The 18,800-nt window shown below is 54.3% G+C and overlaps 1 protein-coding gene across 2 annotated transcripts; it reads left to right on the plus strand.

Moving 5' to 3' along the window:
* Positions 1-8,731: 8,731 nt before the first annotated feature.
* TMED2 (transmembrane p24 trafficking protein 2) lies at positions 8,732-17,652 on the plus strand. Of its 2 annotated transcripts, XM_040987113.1 has the most exons (5): positions 8,808-9,051; positions 10,160-10,352; positions 11,102-11,122; positions 13,435-13,542; positions 16,269-17,652. In XM_040987113.1, the coding sequence occupies exons 1-5, from the start codon at positions 8,872-8,874 to the stop codon at positions 16,391-16,393; spliced, it is 627 nt and encodes a 208-aa protein (XP_040843047.1). In that variant the 5' UTR covers positions 8,808-8,871; the 3' UTR covers positions 16,394-17,652. The 2 variants fall into 2 exon arrangements, with proteins under 2 accessions (XP_040843046.1, XP_040843047.1); XM_040987112.1 differs by lacking the exon at positions 11,102-11,122 and having other exon boundaries at positions 8,732-9,051.
* Positions 17,653-18,800: the final 1,148 nt, after the last annotated feature.

The raw sequence follows: 18,800 nt of genomic DNA on the forward strand, positions 1-18,800 counted from the left end.
CCGTCCCTGCGGCAGGGCTCGGGAGGAAGGGCGGCCCCCGGCTCCTCCGGGAAACTTTGGCGGCGGCGGCGAGGCCGGCGGACTGGCTTCCCCCGCAGGGATGCCGCGCGCCCCGCCCCGATCCCGGTCTGGCGTGGGGCGCACCGGCCTCCCGCTGTCCAATGGCGCCCTGAGGTCCCCACGGCCACGCGCAAGCACCGCCTGCTCGGCAGTCGCCCCCGGGCCTTACTCCCCACCCACCCTACAGTCCGCCGAGCCCTCGTCCCTCCGGGTCCCGGCTCCTCCCAGACCCGCCGCCCGGGAGGGGTCGAGGCTGGCCCGGGGGAGGGGGTGGGGACGGCCCGAGTCTCTGAGAGGAGGGTGGGGCTCGTCCTGGGGCGAAGGCAAGGACCCGGGCACCAGGGTGGCGCCAGGCCCTAGGCTCCTGGGCCGGCCGGGAGAGGGTCCGCAGCCTGAGCTCTGCTGCAGGCCGTGAATGTCACTTGTAGCGGGGCCGAGGCCGGGTCTTGTCCCAACTCCTTGTCCTTTGGCGTGTCCTCGGGACCCTTTGCCACTCCCCCAGGAGCCTAGTTTCTGCACCGCAGCTCATGGCCCTCCTCTGCGTGTCCACAGCTTTCCCTCCCGTCACCCCAGAGGCCTTTGCCATGTGACTGGGAGCTCCCCAAGGGTAAAAGCTTAAGTCCTCCGGGGTAAAAAGCTTAAGTCCTCCGGGGTTTCAAGTCTCACCCCTAACCTGGTACCTACCGCTTGATTTATCTCTTTAAGAAAGTTTAGGATACATTGAATATTTGCTTCACATTTAGCTAAAAAGAATTTAGTATAGTGCTTACACATGCCATCCATAGTCCAGGAACTTTACAAATATTGCCTCGTGTCATCTCCACTGCCATGCGTGGTCTGCTGGGGACCCCATACCTGAAGGGTCCGAGATGTAGCCCCCTTTACACTTATCATAGGCACGAGCCACAAGCATGGTTATTATTTTTAATTCAAAAAATATTTATGTTAACATGTGATGTTCCTAGCCTTTCTAAATGGTAGCTTTCCAAAGCATGTTTACAATTCTAATTATAGTAGCCAGCCAGAGACAACCTGCCTAGCAGAAAAGCTCTCTGCCGGTTCCGGTGGGCCGGGCGTTGTGGCATATCAGGTAAGCCTGCTTGGATGCCCACATCCCAGTGCCTGCTGGGGTTCCAGCTGCAGACGATGGGCCGAGTGCTGGGGTCACCTGTGTGGTAGACCCAGGTGGGGTTCCCCGCTTCAACCAGGGACAGGCATGGCCATCATGGGCATTTGGGGATGAGTGATCCCTCTGTGTCACTCTGCCTTCAAGAACAGGGGGGCAAAGGAGGGGTGTAAAGGGATCTTGAGACTAGAAAGCTCCAGAAACACTGCCTTATAGCATCCTAAGGGATAAACACTTTGAGGCACATGGGGTCAGCAGCTCGGGTCGTGCCCTGTTGCGCACAGGCACCTGCTCCTGGCTCAGCAGTTACATTAGCGTCCTGTAGCTACTGTGACAATTGGCCACAAACCTGGCAGGTTAAATCTCAGAAAACTGACTCTCTCACAGGCCGGAAATATCCCAAACCACGCACCAGGTTCATGACCACACCAACCCAGGCCCTGGATGACCTCACTGGCTCAAGGCTCTTAGTCACATCACAAGGACCTTTTTTTTCCTAGTAAGCTTACATCTGCATCACAGGCTCCGGGAACCATGGAGAGGATTTTCTTTTTGTAAGATTTATTTTTATTGGAAAGTCAGACATAGGATTCACTCCTCAAGTGGCCACAACGTCCAGGAGCCTGGAGCTTCTTTAGGATTTCCCACATGGGTGCAGGGTCCCAAGGCTTTGGGCTGTCCTAGACTGCTTTCCCAGGCCACAAGCAGGGAGCTGGAAGGGGATTGGGCCTCCAGGATTGGAATTGGCGCCCATACGGGTTCCTGGCATGTGCAAGGCGAAGACTTTAGCTGCTAGGCTACTGTGTTGGGCCCAGGGCTCAGGTTTTTTGTTTGCTTTTTGGAAGGTGGGAACTCACCATTCAATCTGCTACAGAGGGTCGGCTGTTTTGTCCCATACATGGGAGTTGAATTTAAAGAATAGATCTCCCAAAAGGTGAAGTTTGCTCTTTTTGTTTGTTTGTTTTGAGAGAGAGATGTGAAGCAAGAGCCAGATCGGTGTGCTGCTCATTTATTGGTTCAGTGCCCAGATGCCTTCGTGGACCAGGCCAAAGCTGTGAGCTGGGCACCCTGTCCAGCTGGGCCTCGTGGGCGGCAGGGAACCACACTCCTGAGCCTCCCAGGGTGCACATGATGTGGAAGCTGGCATCGGGTTCAACCAGGTACTCAACACATGGGACGCAGGTACCCAGTGGCAGCTGGACCTATGCCAAACACTGCCGTCAGCACGGATGGCAGCCCTGGAATCTACTTGTCGCTCCACCCTGTCCTGTGCCCAGAAGCTGATTCTGTGAATGGGATGGGTGCCGCCCTTCTCCGTGCTGGGTCCCCATAGCAACCCCAGTGGGAGACTAGAGACTGGAGGAGGGTGTACTGGGGTGCTGAGACCCCAGCTCCCTGTATTTTGGCCACTGCGACCTCCAGGCCAACGGAGGTGTCCACTCTGGTCCCTGTCTCAGGCCTGTCACTTCTCTCCCAGGCCAGAAGAGCTTCCTGCTATGGCTGACCCTGAGGTACTGCACCAGACACTGGCTTCTGGGTTGCCTTCTCCATAGCCACAGTGCATTGTATACAAGGGCTGGGTGCACTAACCCTAACAAGCTTCTCCATCGGTCCTACTTTGAATCTGCTTTTAAACTTTTTATTTGTTTTCGTTTTGTCTGTCAGAAGCAGACAGATTAAAAAACAGGGCTTCCATCTGCTGGTTATTTCCTCACATGGCTGGAGCAGGCTGAAGCCAGGAGCCTGAAACAATGCTCTCCAGTAGGGGGCCCTGTACCCCTGTGGCCTCTGCCTGCAGATATACAGGTATGGGAGGGGACTGCGGCTCCTGGTCCAAGTGGCTGAGCGTCCCCTGCTCCTCAGGGAGTGCCGTCCCATTCCCAGCTCTGCTCGCCAACAGTCCTTTCATGTGCCAGGCTCTGCATCTTGATTTCCCTGATGCTGGTGGGACGCCTGTCCACCAGCAGGGTGCTGGAGCGGGCACTGTGTTAGGATGATGACGGCATTCGAACTGCTAAGCTCCAGCGCCCTGCTGGTGGACAGGCGTCCCACCAGCATCAGGGAAGTTAAGATGGCATGGTAGAATGAGGGGCATTTGGTTGGGAATGACTGGGCAATGCTGGGCAGCAGCCGCAGTGAGCGGGGAAGGAGAGCTGCCCAGCATGCAGACACTCCTTGCGCTGGGGGCCACTGCGGCTGGGCAGGGCAGACAGAAGCAGTGAGTCTGTTCTGCTGAAGGAGAAGTCACTGCTTCCTGAAAACTCAGGCTTCGGGGGCCCAGAAACCACATGTGGGCCTGAGGGGGGACTTGGGAGCGCATGTCTGAGCTTGTGGGTTCCTGGGACCTGGGTGGCCAATAGGCTGCCACTGCTGCACCTGCCCCACTGCTGGGATTGCAGCCTGGACCCGGAAACCTGAAACTGCCGCGCGTGCCCACGCTCCTCCGCACATGCCTCCCTCCTGGCTTTTGAATGTATTTATTTACTTGAGAAGGAGAGGGAGAGAGTGAGCAAGTGAGAACGCTCCCCTCTGCTGGTTCAATTCGGAATGCCTGTCACAGCGAGGCACCAGGGACTCAACCCAGGTCTCCCAAGTGGGTGGCAGGAGCCTAATTCCAAGAGCCCCAGCACGGACGGCCTCCGCACAAAGCTGGAGTCCGGAGCTGGAGACAGAGACCAAACTCTGACACTCCCGTGTGTGTGTCTCAGCTATACGCCTGCTGATAGACAGTAGAGAGGTAGGTAGATAGATAGATAGATAGATTGATTGATACTTTATTGAAAGACAGAGTTACAGAGAGAGGGAGAGACAAAGAAATATCTTCCGCTGTTGGGTCACTCTTCAAATGGTCCCATTGTTTGAGGCTGGGCCCAACTTAGGTCAGGGGCTGGGGCTCCCACGTATGGGGGAAGGACTCAGACCACCCTCTGCTGCTTTCCTTGGCACCCTGGCAGGGAGCTGCATCAGAAGCAGAAGAGCCAGGAGTCGCACACTGCGCTACGGAATCTGACAGCTTGACCCCTGTGCCACATGTCAGCCCTGTATTTATATTCTCACGTGACATGTATACCTGTCACCTCAGACCTGTCCCTGCTCCGCCGGTGATTGTAGAGTGTTCATGGAACCCTCCATCGTGGCTGTTCTACCGTGGTGTAGGCCCTTGGAAGCTGGAGGCAGGCCTGCACCCCGAAGCAGCAGCTGCCCCGGCCCCCCTCTCAGACCCTCCTGACTTCTGTGGTTACTCCTCAGCTTCTTCGTTTCTTCTCCTCTATTTCCTCTTCCTCTTCAAGTGCTCATGGATCATTTTGAAGTCACCCTTGGCACCGTGCCACCCCTGAAATGTCACATAAGGCTCCTCTCTCTTGCACTGGCTGCTGCCTGGCAGCCCTCCACTCCCCCCCCGCCCGTGGCTCCCCCACTCCTGGCACTCTGAGGGAATATTAGATTCCCCAAGGTCCAGCCTGGGCAATGGAAAGATGAGAGCTTAGCACCTGGGCTGGAACTGCAACTGCATCAGGCACCCCCTGCATGCCAATGTGGCCCCTCCAGGAGGGCGTGAACTAGCACTCTGTTATTCAATTTTTTTTTTTTAAGATTTGTTTTTATTGGAAAAGCAGATTGACAGATAGCAAGAAAGATAGAAAGATCTTGTATCTGTTTGTATCTGTTGGTTAACTCCCCAAACGGCTGCAATGACTGGAGCTGAGCTGATCCAGGAGCTTCTTCTGGGTCTCCCATGTGGGTGCAGGGTCCCAGGGCTTTGGGCCATCCTCCACAGCTCTCCCAGGCCATAAGCAGGGAGCAGGATGGGAAGTGGAGCAGCCGGGACATAAACTGGCACCATATGGGATCCTTGAGTCCTCGAAAGGTGAGGATTTAGTCATTGAGCCACTGTGCCAGGCCCTCAGTAGTCTGGCTGTAGTCCAGAGCGGCGCGTGCTCATCTGCCTCACTGCTGGGATTGCCCAGCTCTGTGTTTTGCAGTCGCACCATAATGTAACACATCATTGCTCCCTTGGTGGCCATTGGGGATCTCTCCTTGTCTGAGCTATGTTAAACAATGTTGCTGTGCAAACTGACACTTAATTTCCAGTTTGCTCTACTTCCTCCAAAGTGGCCACATGTCACACCCTCAGGGGAGCCCTCCTGCCTACCTGTAAGTCCGGCTCACTAGAGGAAGTCTGACTGGGAGATGCTGGTGTGAGCTGGCAGCTCCACCTCCTCTCCCTCAGCCACATGAGGTGCTTTCAAGGCGAGGACTTTAACTGCTAGGCCACCGTGCAGGCTCAAGATTTATTTATTCTTATTGGAAAGGCAGATTATTGAAAAAGAGAGACAGGGCCTGGCGGCGTGGCCTAGCAGTCTAAGTCCTCGCTTTGAATGCGCCGGGATCCCATATGGATGCTGGTTGTAATCCCGGCAGCTCCACGTCCCATCCAGCTTCCTGCTTGTGGCCTGGGAAAGCAGTCAAGGACGGCCCAAAGCCTTGGGACTCTGCACCCGCGTGGGAGACCTGGAGGAAGTTCCTGGCTCCTGGCTTTAGATTGGCACAGCACCGTCCGTTGTGGTCACTTGGGGAGTGAATTATCAGACAAAAGATCTTTCCTCCTCTCTGTATATCTGACTTTGCCATAAAAAAAAAAAAATCTTAAAAAAACAAAAAGAAAGAAAAGGAGAGACAGGGAAGGTATAATTAGTTGAGTGATCCCACCAGGCCCAAAATAAATCAATTTTTTAAAAAGGAGAGACTTCTTGCTCTCATTTCCTTCTGTGAGTGTGTGTGTGTGCGTGAAAGAGAGAGAGAGAGAGAGAGAGATTGCAAAGGATACTTTGAAATGCTGAGCAATCTGGGGCTTGTCCAGGTCCACGTGGCCTGGACAACCGCTATTCCTCTGCAAGAAACATCTCACTTCCCTTTGAACTGCACAGCTCCGTGCACCCTGCCCACCCTGCCCACCCTGCCCATCCTGCCCATCCTGCCTTCCAGGTTGGCATCTGATTCACCACCCACGAGTCAGCCTCTCCCAGCTGAGTGTGCCGACCCAGGACGGCAGCCAGCCAGCACCTGGTGTTGACTCTGGGTGCCCCGGAAGATGAGTGTGAGCTCAGCCCACCTTCTCAGAGCTCTGTCCACCGTTACACTCTGCTCAGTTCACTTTCCTTGGTTGAGACAGAATTGGTTCCCATTGCTTTCAACCAGAGCAGTCCATTAACACAGCCCCAAGCCTGTGGGCGTCCGGGCTGTTTGGAGTCACGGCTTGGAGATGCCACTTCTTTGCCAGCAGGATGCTTCCCTCCCCTGCCGCCTCGCCTGCAGGGCACAGCAAGCTTCTCTCTAGGGGGCCAGTTCACAAGCATTTTACATTTTTTTTTTTTTAAAAAGGCTCATTTGAAATGCCAAGCTATAGAGAGAGGGAAAGAAAATGAGAGATCTTCCACCTGCTGGTTCACTCTCCAGATTGCTGGGATGGCTGGAGCTGGGCCAGGCTGAACTCTGCAGCCTGGAAACCCATGCACAGTAAAACGTGGCAGGACCAGCAAGACCTTTCCTGCTGCCCCACTTTGCACCCAGTTCCTTGTCTGCTCCCACCCACCCTCCTTGCCATCACATGCTGGAATCCACTTGTCTTCACACGGCAGCTGATTGGCTCTTGTAGTGCCCACTGTCTTCCTGGCCCCCTGGCTGGTGTCACCATCTGGACTTGGCTTGGGGGAAAGGGGAGCCACCTCTGCCCCATGCAGGCCATGTGGCTTTGGGTCCCCAGCGCTTCAGGGGTGCTCTGTTTCTCCTCTGGCCACAGGGATTAGGGGCAGCAGGTGAGTCCTGTTGGGGCACTTTGGTGGAAGCAGTGACGAGTATGGGCCGCCTTTGCTCTGGGATTATGAGGCTGTGGGCTGCAAAGCCCTGGATATGTTATCATCTTTTCAGCTATGGCAAGGAAGACAGCTCCCCACAGCTCCCTCAAGGCGGGAGGGAAGACAGAGAGAGCGCCCTTGACCCTGGGTTCTTTACACCTTCTGGCTTGAGCCCAGGCTGAGCGTGTCCAGCCCAGCCATCCAGGACCTCACACACGCCCCCTGGCGGGGTAGGGGGAGAGGACACCCGGGACAGGCGACCCTAGGCCCAGCCTCTGCCTGGGCTCAAGATCTTCTGCTGCCTGGCTGCACCGGCTGGGCTGGTCCTACCGGAACAGCACAGCTCTGCCCTAATTCTGTGTTTCAGCATCCAGAACCACCATCAGGACTGCCACCTTACCCATGCCTTCCTAGAGGTTACATCTGTGGTTTGGTTACTAGTGTGTCGCTGTTATTAGCTTATTAAAGATTGATTTACATATTTCAAAGGCAGAGTGATAGAGAAAGAGAGAGAGAGAGAGTATCTTATCTTTGTCCTGCCGTTTTATCCTCCCAGATGGACCAGGCTGAAGCCAGGAGCCTGGAACTCCATTGGGTCTCCCACATGGGTGCAGGGCCCCAAGTCCTTGGCCCATCACTTCTTCAGGGCCCTGGATCACAAGCAGAGCTACTTTTTAGAAACACACACACCCTGTCTATGCATTTGTAAAAGGTAGAACTGAGGGGCCGGTATTGTGACTCCTGACGCCTCATGTGCATAACGGTTTAACCCTGGCTGTTCCATTTCCCATCCAGCTCCCAGCTTGTGGCCTGGGAAAGCAGTGGAGGATGGCCCAAAGCCTTGGACCCTGCACCTGTGTGAGAGACCTGGAAGAGCTCCTGGCTTCAGACTAGCCCAGTTCCTGCTGATGGGACCATTTGGAGAGTGAAGCCGCAGACAGAAAATTCTAACTCTGCCTTTTGAACGAGTAAATTGAAGAAAAAAAGGAATGGTATGTATTTATTTAGGCACAAGACAGGTGCTTCCAGTGGCCACATCTTTCGCATTGCCTACTGCTTAAGTAGGAAACTCGGGCATCTGAGTATGGGCCATGAGATCGATAAAATCCCACGATACGAAATTGATCACTTTCCACCGAGACGCTTGGCATCCCGGAGAAATCAAGCCAGAAAGTTCGAAAGTGAACGTGCAACTTGAAGTTCTACCAAGTAGGCAGGTTCCCACGGCGAGCGAGGCGGGAGGACGGGTCGCGCCCGCAGCGGGGGCAAGGGGGACCCTCCGCCAGCCTGAGCCCTCCGTGCCCGTCCGCCTGCGGGCTGAGGGAACCGCGTGCTGGGCGAGCCGAGGGCCGCTCGCGATGGCCGCTGAAACAACCTCGAACACAGCCGTGTGGCGGCGACACTTGGAGCTCTGTGGAGACGCGACTTTGGGGGAACGTGATTTGGGAGGGGGGGACAATGTGGAAAGCGGTCAAGTGTGTTTGGGGACGCCTCCTGAGCCTCAGAGTCCCCCATGGCAGCCTGCACCCGCCATTCGCGTCCTCGTCACGTCATCGTCCCCACCGTCCCCGGCGCTTGTTTCCGAGGGAACAGGCCGGGGACGGCCCGGGTTGGCCTTTCCGCGCTGCCGCCCGGCCCGGATGCGCGCGCGGCCCGCCTGGCCCTCGCCGGCCGCCGTGCGTCCGTTACGTGGCGGCCCCGGCGGCGGCCAATGGGCGGCGCCCGCATCAGCCTCGCCGGGCGGCGGCGGCGGAAGGGGCGGAGCGGCGGCGGCGTCCGAGCGGCGGTGGAGGCCGCAGTCCCGGTCGCGGCCTCGGCCCCGGAGCCACCATGGTGACGCCCGCTGAGCTGCTGGTGCTGCTGGCCGCGCTGCTGGCCACGGCCTCGGGCTACTTCGTCAGCATCGACGCGCACGCCGAGGAGTGCTTCTTCGAGCGGGTCACCTCGGGCACCAAGATGGGCCTCATCTTCGAGGTGGCCGAGGGCGGCTTCCTGGACATCGACGTGGAGGTGCGGGGGCGCGGGCGGCGCGGGCTCCCGCCCCGGGACGCCCCAACGGCCGTCACCCGGCGGGCCCGTCCTGGAGAGGCCGCGCTGCCCCGGGTCGCCCTGGGCCCCCGCGAGGCGTTGGAGTTCACGTCGGGACGCGCGCGTGGCGCGGGAGCGGCCGAGCTGGGCCTGGCGGGAGGGAGACAGGCGTTTGGGATCGGCTCCGTGGAGCCCGTCGGAGCACACCCGGCGTCCCTGATCGCCCCCCAAGTCCGTTTCTTTAAAAGCGATGACCTGTCCCCACGTTTCTCTCGCCTGAAACCAGGTGGAGTTGCTACGTGGGCTCACCTGTTCACTTGCAGGTGTGCCTGTCGGGGCCTCAGGCTGGGCAGTGGCCCCGCCGAGAGGGTCAGCTGCGCCTTTGCCAGTGACAGTTGCTGCCTGGGTCATTCCTAAACGTCCAGTCTGGGTCTTTAGCCCCGGGGCTTCTTGGATAAAACCAGACTCCTAGTTTGACAATAACCAGGGCAACCTTAAACATGGACCAGAAGAGTCTGTGTCCCTTGGGTTTTGATGGCAGTGGCTGATGTGCTGTGTTGGGGTTGGGGTGAGGGTGGCAGAGGGAGGGAGAGGTGCCACTTCTGTGGGAGGGCGTTTGAGTTCTTTTAAATTAAGGATTTATGTAGTGAGTGGAGCTGAGCAGGTCCAAAGGCAAAAGTGTCCCCCCCTGGCTCGTCCACCTGGGTCCTCCGCCTGTGTCCAAGGCTTTGGACCATCCTCTGCTTCTTTCCCAGGCCATAATATGGCAGCTGGATGGGAAATGGAGCAGCCAGGACATGAAATGGTGCCCATATGGGATGCCGGCACTTGCAGGTGGAGGATCAGTCAGCTGAACCATAGTGCCAGCCCCTGGGATTTGGGTGGAAATTGGACAGGCAGGTCCGAGGTGTAGTGGGCGCTGATGGGAGCCTTAGAGAGCTGTGTAACCCCCGTTTGCATTGGTTGGGAGCGTGTGGGGGCACTGTTGTCTGGTCCCCACTGCAGTGGAGCTGAGGGCGCTGCGGGTGGACACCGCTGGCGCGCACAGGGAGAGTGTGCTCTGAGCTTTCACATCTTCTCCCACCTGCAGATCACGGGCCCTGACAATAAAGGGATTTACAAAGGAGACCGGGAATCCAGTGGGAAGTACACCTTCGCTGCCCACATGGACGGCACCTACAAGTTCTGCTTCAGCAACAGGATGTCCACCATGACCCCCAAGATTGTCATGTTCACCATCGACATCGGGGAGGCCCCGAAAGGACAGGACATGGAGACAGAGGGTGAGGCGGCCTCGGCTGCTGTGCCTCCGCAGCCGCCAGCTTCCGGACCTTCTGGCCTTCGGTGCAGCACTGCTTGGCTTCTTTAAAAGCTGTTTTTTTTTTTTTTTTCTTTAAGGTTTATTCATTTTTATTGGGCAGATTTATAGAGAGAAGGAGAAGCAGAACGATCTTCCACCCTCTGGTTCATTCCCCAAATGGCTGCAGCAGCCGGAGCCGAGCTGACCTGAAGCCAGGAGCCAGGAGGTTTTTTCCAGGTCTTCCATGTGGGTGGGGGACCATGGCCTCGATGCGTCCTCTGCTGCTCTGCCAGGCCATGTAGGCTGTGAGCGGGGAGCTGGGTGGGACGTGCAGCGGCCAGGCCGTGAACCGGTGCCCGTGTGCCCGTGTGCCCGTGTTCGGTGCCTGCACCACAGCAGAGGATTAGCCCACACCTTGGCCTCACAACTTATTTTTAAAACCACGTATAATTTGTGAATGCCAGTTGCTCCCCAGCGAATCTCCTGGCTGACAGAGAAGTTTCTTCTGGAAGTTGATGCTTGCTCTCCTTCCTCATGGGTGCCCTTTCTGGCAGCTTTTCTGAGTCACTTTGTGCTGGCCCAGATCTGGGTTATGTGGGTCTTAGTGGGTCCTGTTAATTTCCTATTGTTAGTAGATGCCTCTGTTGGCTCACTGTGCACATGACTGGTCTAGCTAAACTTTCTGGTTTTTTTTTTGTGTGTGTGTGTGTTCTGTATCTTGTACTTCTCCAGGTGGTGGCGATACCTGGGACGGTATGTGGCCCCGGTGGCTTTTTGACATCACGCTGTTTGCCTGTGTCTAATTTCTGCTTTTTCCTAACTTGGTTTGTTGGCAGGAGTGTGTTCCTTTTGTTTTTTTCTTAAGCCCTGCAACTAATGAGATTGATTGAACTAGAGTTAGGGTATTGCTAAGAACTCAGTGGTTGGTGCTTTGCTAGTGAGTAACATTGTTGGTTCTTCAGAATGACAGCTGGCTGGTGGCTTAGGAATGTCTTCATTAAACATGGCTAATTGCAAATGGTGCTTTGGTAGAACTAATACTCCGGGTTTGTCATTGAAGTGTTCAGCTTGTGGCTTGACTGGATTGAAGTGCAGTTGCAGGAGCCGTGTGCAAATAACTGTGAAAAAGTGCTTTGAGCCACGTGTTGCACATAGGTTGTTTATTATTCCACTGAGCAGCCATGAACCTGCTTGCTGCTTGGTATGCTGCTTGCCAAGAGCCAGTGTGCGTGCGTGTGTGTGTTTTAGTGAGTGTATATGTAAGGGAGTGTGTGTGTGTGTGTGTAAGGGAGTGTGTGGGTATGTGTTGTGTGTGTGTGTGTTGGGCCACAGTATGTGCTGGGAGTCTTTGGAACGGGTAGCTGCTGAACACACCCGGCAGTGTTAGCATGATCATGTCTGTCTAAGAGACTGAGAAATTAGTAACATGATGACATCATGAGGAAGGTGAAGTGATTGTTTTCCAATCTGTAGAATGGGATGGCTTGTGCTGTTTGGTGATTCATTTTTGGACCACATATAGGGCAGGACTTGGCTATGCTCCAGCAGCAGTAGGTGTTTCAGAGGGTGGAGTGTTTGCTTGTTTTCTGAAAGTTGGTCCTGGTTTCTGACCTCTTAAATGGTTGGGACATATTGGCCAATGAGTGTGAATATTGGTTGAGTGAAGTTGAGCCCCAGGACCGGGGGTGGGGTGGGGTGGTGAGCCGTGGTGCCACCCTGAGAACCCCTGCTCTCAAGGTTGGCGCAGTGCAGGCGTCTTGCAAGATTTCCGTTGCCTGCCTTAAATAACAGGTGGCTCTTGGATGCTCTGAGAGGATTAGGATTGTTGGGGTGTGAGTGTGGCCCCCAGGGGCGCCCTCCTGTGGGCCTGGGACGAGAGATTCCTCCCCTTCCTGAGGCTTGATGCAGCGTTTCCTGCCAGCTTCTTGGTTGTTGAAGTGCGCTCTTAGAACAGTGCTGTGTTTTTGTGTTTCACAAGGTTACAAGTGAGTTCCTTTGAGAGTCAGACGGGGCTCCCACCCCTGGGCTGTGTTCTTAGTGCCCGGCAGGGCTAGGGCGGGAGCCACAGCTCATGCCAGCTCTGCCAAGTGGGTGGAAGGAGCCCAGTCGGTTGAGCCCTCCCTGCCTCCCAGGGTCCGTCGGGAAGGCGGGCCCAGGGGCAGGAAGGGGCTTGTTGGTCTCGCGCAGCCCCTTCCTGCCACACCGCATGCCAGGCCCCTCAGGTTGGCTGAGTGCTCCAGTGGGTGAGAACTTGTCTCTGGGGCAGCGCCTGCTGCTCCCCCGGGTGGGATCCTTGCTTTGGCCTAGAGTGAGTGAGTGAGTGTGGGTTTTGCCGGATGTCACTTCTGCTCAGCTTTGGCAGGTTTAAAGGTCGGCTCTGGGGCTACTTGTAAATTAACAGAATTAGCATGGTTCTTTGGATTTGATTGAGTGTTGAAGTTATGGGATTTAGATTTTAAATGCATACGTAATTACTATAAAATATTGGAAAACTAAATTAAAAGAAAAGTGTTATTGTGAACTCCCTGTGCACCTGCTGGGCCCCCCCCCCCGGTTTTTTTTAAGATTTATTTACTTTTAGTTGGAAAGTCAGATTTATAGAGAGAAGGAGACAGAAAGATCTTCCATTTGCTGGTTTACTCCCCAAATGGCTGCAACAGCCAGAGCTGGGCCAGCAAGGACCAGGAACTTTTTCCAGTCTCCCCGTGGATGCAGTGGCCCAAGGACTTGGGCCATCCTTTGCTACTTTCCGAGGTACCTTAGCAGGGAGCTGGATTGGAAGTGGAGTAGCTGGGACTGGAGCTGGTGCCCATTTGGGAAGCCAGCACTGCAGGTAGAAGCTAGCCTTCTGTGCCAGGGCACCGGCCCCTGGAAATGAACTTTAAAAAATGCTTTGGGAATGAAATTGTCACCGGTGCCTCAGCAGTGATCCATATCGATGCATGAGCCGTCAGTACGTAGTTCCTTTTACGTGCCTCTCTGAGTAATGCTTTTATTGTGAAATGAACATTTTCTGCCGAGAGATTGTCAAGTATGTGCTAACTTGTTTTGTGGTGTTTCTGCAGCTCACCAGAACAAGCTAGAAGAAATGATCAACGAGCTGGCAGTGGCCATGACGGCCGTGAAGCACGAGCAGGAGTACATGGAGGTGCGGGAGCGCATACACAGAGCCAGTGAGTCTGCGCGTCCTCGCTGCCTTCTCGCCGGCCACGGGGGCTTAGCATCTGAAGGGCACAGCTGCAGACGGAGGACAGAGATGTCTTCCATCCGCTGGTTCACTTCCCACACGGCCAGCAGTGGCTTCGCCTGGACTGGGCCAGGAGCCTGAAACCTCAGCTGGGTCTCCCATGCTGGTAATGGGCTCAGGTGCTCGGACAATCTTCTGCTATTTTCCCATGTGTATCGGTAGCTGGATTGGAAGTGGAGCTGCTGGAGTTTGAACTGGTGTCCATATGGGAAGACCGCATTTGTGGGTGGTGGCTTCATCTACTGCAATGATAACCCCGCAAGTCTGACCTTAAGAAAGCACTTGTGGAAGAGTATTTTCTAAGAGCGTGCATTTGCAAAGCATTGCACTGAGTTACGGTGGCTTTTCCTTGCCAGCTCACTGGGGACACCCTGAGGGAGTGTGGGGAGTGACCCAGCAGGTGTGACACGTTTAGCTCTGCGTTTCACATAGGTGAGAGAGAAGCGTGAGCAGGCGGAGTGCTGGCCCGAGTGCCCGTTGTTAGTGTGAGCTGTTCTGGGGGTACCTGTGTCATCAGCAGGCTGCAGACGGTTAGCTTTTTGGTCTGTGCCCAAGACGTTCCATATTTTGAAGCATTTTAGTTTTGGACTTTAGAGAATTTCAGGTGTCAAACAATTGAAATGAGGTTGTTGAACCTATGGCAATCTACAGAATTGAAATTTTGTATTTAGCTTAATCATGTCAAGCAAATGACTCCCAGTGTTTTTTTTTTTTTAAACCAAGAAAAAATTTAAAGATTATTTATTTACGTGAAAGGAGCATTACAGAGAGAGAAGAGACAGTCCGTCTGTTCATTCCCCGAGTGGCCGCGCTGCCAGAGCTGGGTCTGTCCAGATAGGAGCCAAGAGACTCTTGAGCTGGGTCTGCCACGTGGGTGCAGGGGCGCAGGCACTTGGAACATCTGACTACTTCCCAGTCGCATTAGCATACAACTGGATCGGAAGTGGTGCAGCCAGGGCTCAAATTGGTGCCCACGTGGAATGCTAGGACCACAGGTGGCGCTTCTTATGCTGTGCCACGGCCTTGCCTGCACCAGTGTTTTTGTGCGTCTCCCTGCAGCCCGCACTCCTCAGCGATGCGCGCTGTGAGCCCTGTGTGCCCCAGTGTAAGCAGGTGCATTGCAGAAGCTGTCTTATAGTCAGGCCTTCCTGGCTGGCTGCCTTGGTGGGCTGCTGTGCCGCAGTGTCCTCTGCCTCCACTGCCCTGTGAATGGAAGCTTAATGGCACCATAGCAGGTGCAGGGTCCCAAGGCTCGGGGCTGTCCTTGACTGCTTTCCCAGGTCACAGGCAGGGAGCTGGGTGGGAAGCAGGGCTGTTAGGACATGAACTGGAGCCTATAAGGGATCCTGGCACATTCAAGGCAAGGACTTTAGCTGCTAGGCTACTGTGCCAGGCCCAATAAATATTTTTTTATATTCAGCAATAAGAGACTGTGGTGCTGGCTTTGTAGTGTGTGCAGTGAAGCTGCTGCTTGCAACACCAGCGTCTTGTATGAGTACCGCCTTGAGTTCCGGCTGGTCTGCATCCCATCCATCTTCCTGCTGATGTGCCTGGGAAAGCAGTGGAGGACAGCCCAAAGCCTTGAGACCCTGCACCCACATGGGAAACTCAGAAGAGGCTCTTGGCTTTGGCTGAGCTTCGGCCATTGCGGCCACTTGTGGCGTGAATCAGCAGATGGAAGATCTTCCTCTTTGTCTCCTCTCTGTAAATCTGATGAAAAGTTTTTGAGGTATTTATTGAGCCATTTATTAGACATAGTGCCAAAGTGGGTCATTCAAGTTATGCTAGAAGTTGGTTACTAAGTTCTTTTGCTAAAGATTTAGTAGAAGTAAACTCTGTATGATGAAATTATCACTAAAATTTCAGTTTTTTGTGTGGTTTTTAGAATTGTAGTTTATGTTTTCGGCAAATGTCACCTTTGAGTAAGATAACTATTTGGAAGCGTGGGAAATGCTTCACTCCCTATTGACCATTTGTTCGCAGTATTGCAATCCAGCGGCCCCAGTCCCTTAGCCATTAGGAATGTAGTTGATCTTTTTATAAATGGTGGATCTATTTCAGAGCAAGCAGCTACTTATTTATTTGACTAATATTGTTATTATACTTGTATTGCTAATTTTAGTGGTATTGCTAATTTTTACTAGTTGGCAATTTTCATAAAAATCTGGAACTATATCATTTTAAAAAATGAAGGCTGTAGATTTGATCAGGAACTTGAGAGAGTGAGGCGAATTAAGCAGAGGAAGCTGACAGAGCGCAGGCATGACTGGCACGCGTTGGGTCTTGAGCCTGGCGCTTGTCTGCCCCGTGGTAATTAACTCCCAGGTGGCTCCGTGGACCCCGATGCCCTCTGGCGCGGTCACACTGACACACTCTGTCTGGGTACATAGTCCCTAGGTAACTGTCAGCTTGAAATGATCTTTAATTTTTTAAAGTCCATTTTCTGATGGTGCCAAAAAAGGATGATGGTGTGGGATGCTTCAAGGATGAGGTTTGTGAGTCTCACTTTCTGTCCCTGGAAAGCCATGATCCTCTTCCTGCACGTGCCGAGTGGGACAGCACTTCGGGCCGAGCGTGCTGCGTGGGCGGGCTTCACCTGGAGACTTTCCTTTGGGGAACTGTCACTAAGCTCTGTTTGTCTGTCCTCCACAGTCAATGACAACACCAACAGCAGAGTGGTTCTCTGGTCCTTCTTCGAGGCTCTCGTCCTGGTGGCCATGACGTTGGGGCAGATCTACTACCTGAAGAGATTCTTCGAAGTCCGGAGGGTGGTCTAGAAGGCCTTTCCCGAAGATGCCAGAGTGGTCACTCACTGTTTACCACACACCTTGGTCCTATGATGTCATTAGTTTCTGATTTTATTTTCGGAACTGTACATTCACGGCTTACGTTTTCGTTGTGATGAGTAAATAGATAGTGGGGGAGAAACACCTTTTTAAGAAAGTTACAGTGAAATCTGAATTTTGATTGGCATGATTTGTTATGTGACTGCTGCTTTCATGCTACAAGGTCCTGTTAGAACGCAAACCCTGTGTGTGTGAGAGAGGGCAGGCTTTGCCAGCTCTTGTCTCTCTTCCCAGTAAGTTGCAGTTTTGTTGAGGCAGCGGCACAGTGCCCATTAGTGCCTCATGAAGTGGCCGCGTGCTGGGTCACCCTGCGGCTCCCGTCAGTAACGGTCTGTTTGGTGAGCTCCTGCCTCTGGTACCTCGGCCCTGCCGGGGCGGGCTCCCTCTTCAGAGCGCGGATCCTCCGACACATAGCCCCCCCCCCGTTTTTAACATTGAACCTCAGGCTTGTCGCCTCCATGTAAATTGATGACAAAAGCAGCTGATTTTCTGGTTTCTGCCTCACCTTGTCAGTCGCTCCCCAAGCCAGCCCTCCAGGTGTTTCTGCCATGCCAGCTTCCCCTCCTGTGCAGGCGCGTCCACTGTCGGCGCCCATGTGACGGGAGGACCTGGGCTTCTGATGTCACAGGGTTATGTTTGGTTGCTGTGACATACAGCCACTGTTGATTCTTCATCAGTGACCTTTCGGGCCACTGTAACTAGGGCACTGGACACCAAGTCCACTCTAGGGGTTTTTTTTGTTTGTTTCTTTTGGGCTTTTTTTTTTTTGGCACATGTGAATTTCGTTTTGTATAGAATGGAATAACTTCCTCTTCAATCTCTGATGATGGGTTTCAGATTTAAGGAGCATCGGTTGTCGGTACAGGAGCGATCCAGGATTATGTTGTGACTGATGTATATTAGTTACTTGTACATTTCTTTTGGATCTTTGCAAGGGAAAAACTATAACAAGTTTTATATAATTAATTTAAATTTGTTACAGGTCTCCATGTTGAAGACACTTTCCCACCTTGGGTGACAACACCGTGCAACAGTGCATTGAGAAGGTGACCTTTTCACCTTAGAATGACTGTTGCCAGTTTTGTGTGTGTGTGAAAACACTTCAAAATTGAATTAAAAGATGTAAATTTAAAATTGGTTGTCTAACTAATATGCCCCAGGTTCAGTAAATAAACAATTCTTTTTAAAAATGGTATTCTGTATTTTATATATCAGTGTTGACCAATTCATACTGTTTGGATACCAACTTTTTTTTTTTTTTTGGTAAGTCTTGTTCTTTTATTGCAAAATCAGATTGACAGAGAGAAGATAAGACAGACCTTCCATCTACCTGTTCGCTCCGCAAGTGGCTGCAACAGCCAGAGCTGAGTCAATCTGATGCCAGTAGCCAGGAGCCTCTTCCAGGTCTCCCACGCAGGTGCAGGGTCCCAAGGCTTTGGACCGTCCTCAACTGCTTTCCCAGGCCACATGCAGGGAGCTGGAAGGGACACAAACTGGCACCCATATGGGATCCCAGTGCTCATTAGGCAATGGCTTAAGCTGTTGGGCTACTGCGCCGGGCCCCCATTTTTATTACCTGGGAGACAGGGATGGATTGGGGTCCCTGTCACCATAACTGCCTGCAGTGGGTGAGGCTGGCGGGGCTGCGGGCTTGGTGGGTGTCTGCCCAGCGGTCACCTGCAGCTGGCTCCTCAGACCCTCCAGAGTGGATGCCGCTGCCCGGCCAATTCCTGTCGGGAGACCGGCACCTGTTTTCAGGGTGTCTGCCTGTTCTGTGTGGAAGTTCATCCCTTGTAAACTGAGAACGGTCAGGAGCGCTGTTGCAGTTTCTGCATGGAATTCCTCTTGTGGGTTCATTGGTGTTTTACACCTCTTTTTAATTTGGGAAAAGTGTATTATTTGCTCTCACTGTGTCAGGGCCGTCGTGGCGTCAGGGGAGTGCGGCTTTGGGATCCCACGGCGCCTGCGTGACCGCCGGGCTGCGGGGCACCGGAGGCTGGGGTGGGATGTGAGCTGTGAAGCGGGAGACATCTCGGCCTCTCCAGTCACTTCTTTATTTCAGCTCCAGTCCTCCCGGATGCCCTCAGCAGCGGCACTCCCGCCTGGGCAGCGGAGCCGTCCAGCCGCGGCGGCGGGAAGGCGGCCACCCAGGCCGGCGGTGCTGCCGTGACCCGCGGGCCCGCGTCCCCTTGGGGCTGGCGGACGGACGGGGCGGCTCCGCCGGCCTCCTCCCCGCTGACCTTCCCGGCCGGGCCGCGCGAGCGCTGGGCGGCCCCGGAAGCTCGTCGTCGCGCATTCCCGCCCGGCCCCGCGCTGCCGGAAGCGGAAGCGTTCCCCG

This window comes from Ochotona curzoniae, unplaced genomic scaffold (genome assembly GCF_017591425.1).
Source record: "Ochotona curzoniae isolate NIBS_2020 unplaced genomic scaffold, NIBS_Ocur_1.0 contig_46, whole genome shotgun sequence".
Classification (NCBI taxonomy): Eukaryota; Metazoa; Chordata; class Mammalia; order Lagomorpha; family Ochotonidae; genus Ochotona; species Ochotona curzoniae.

Bases quoted from the DNA above. Each gene is read 5' to 3' on its own strand.
- TMED2 (XM_040987113.1), top strand. From the start codon at position 8,872: ATGGTGACGCCCGCTGAGCTGCTGGTGCTGCTGGCCGCGCTGCTGGCC. The intron at 9,052-10,159 runs GTGCGGGGGCGC...TCCCACCTGCAG, and splicing joins TCCTGGACATCGACGTGGAG to ATCACGGGCCCTGACAATAA. The intron at 10,353-11,101 runs GTGAGGCGGCCT...GTACTTCTCCAG, and splicing joins ACAGGACATGGAGACAGAGG to GTGGTGGCGATACCTGGGAC.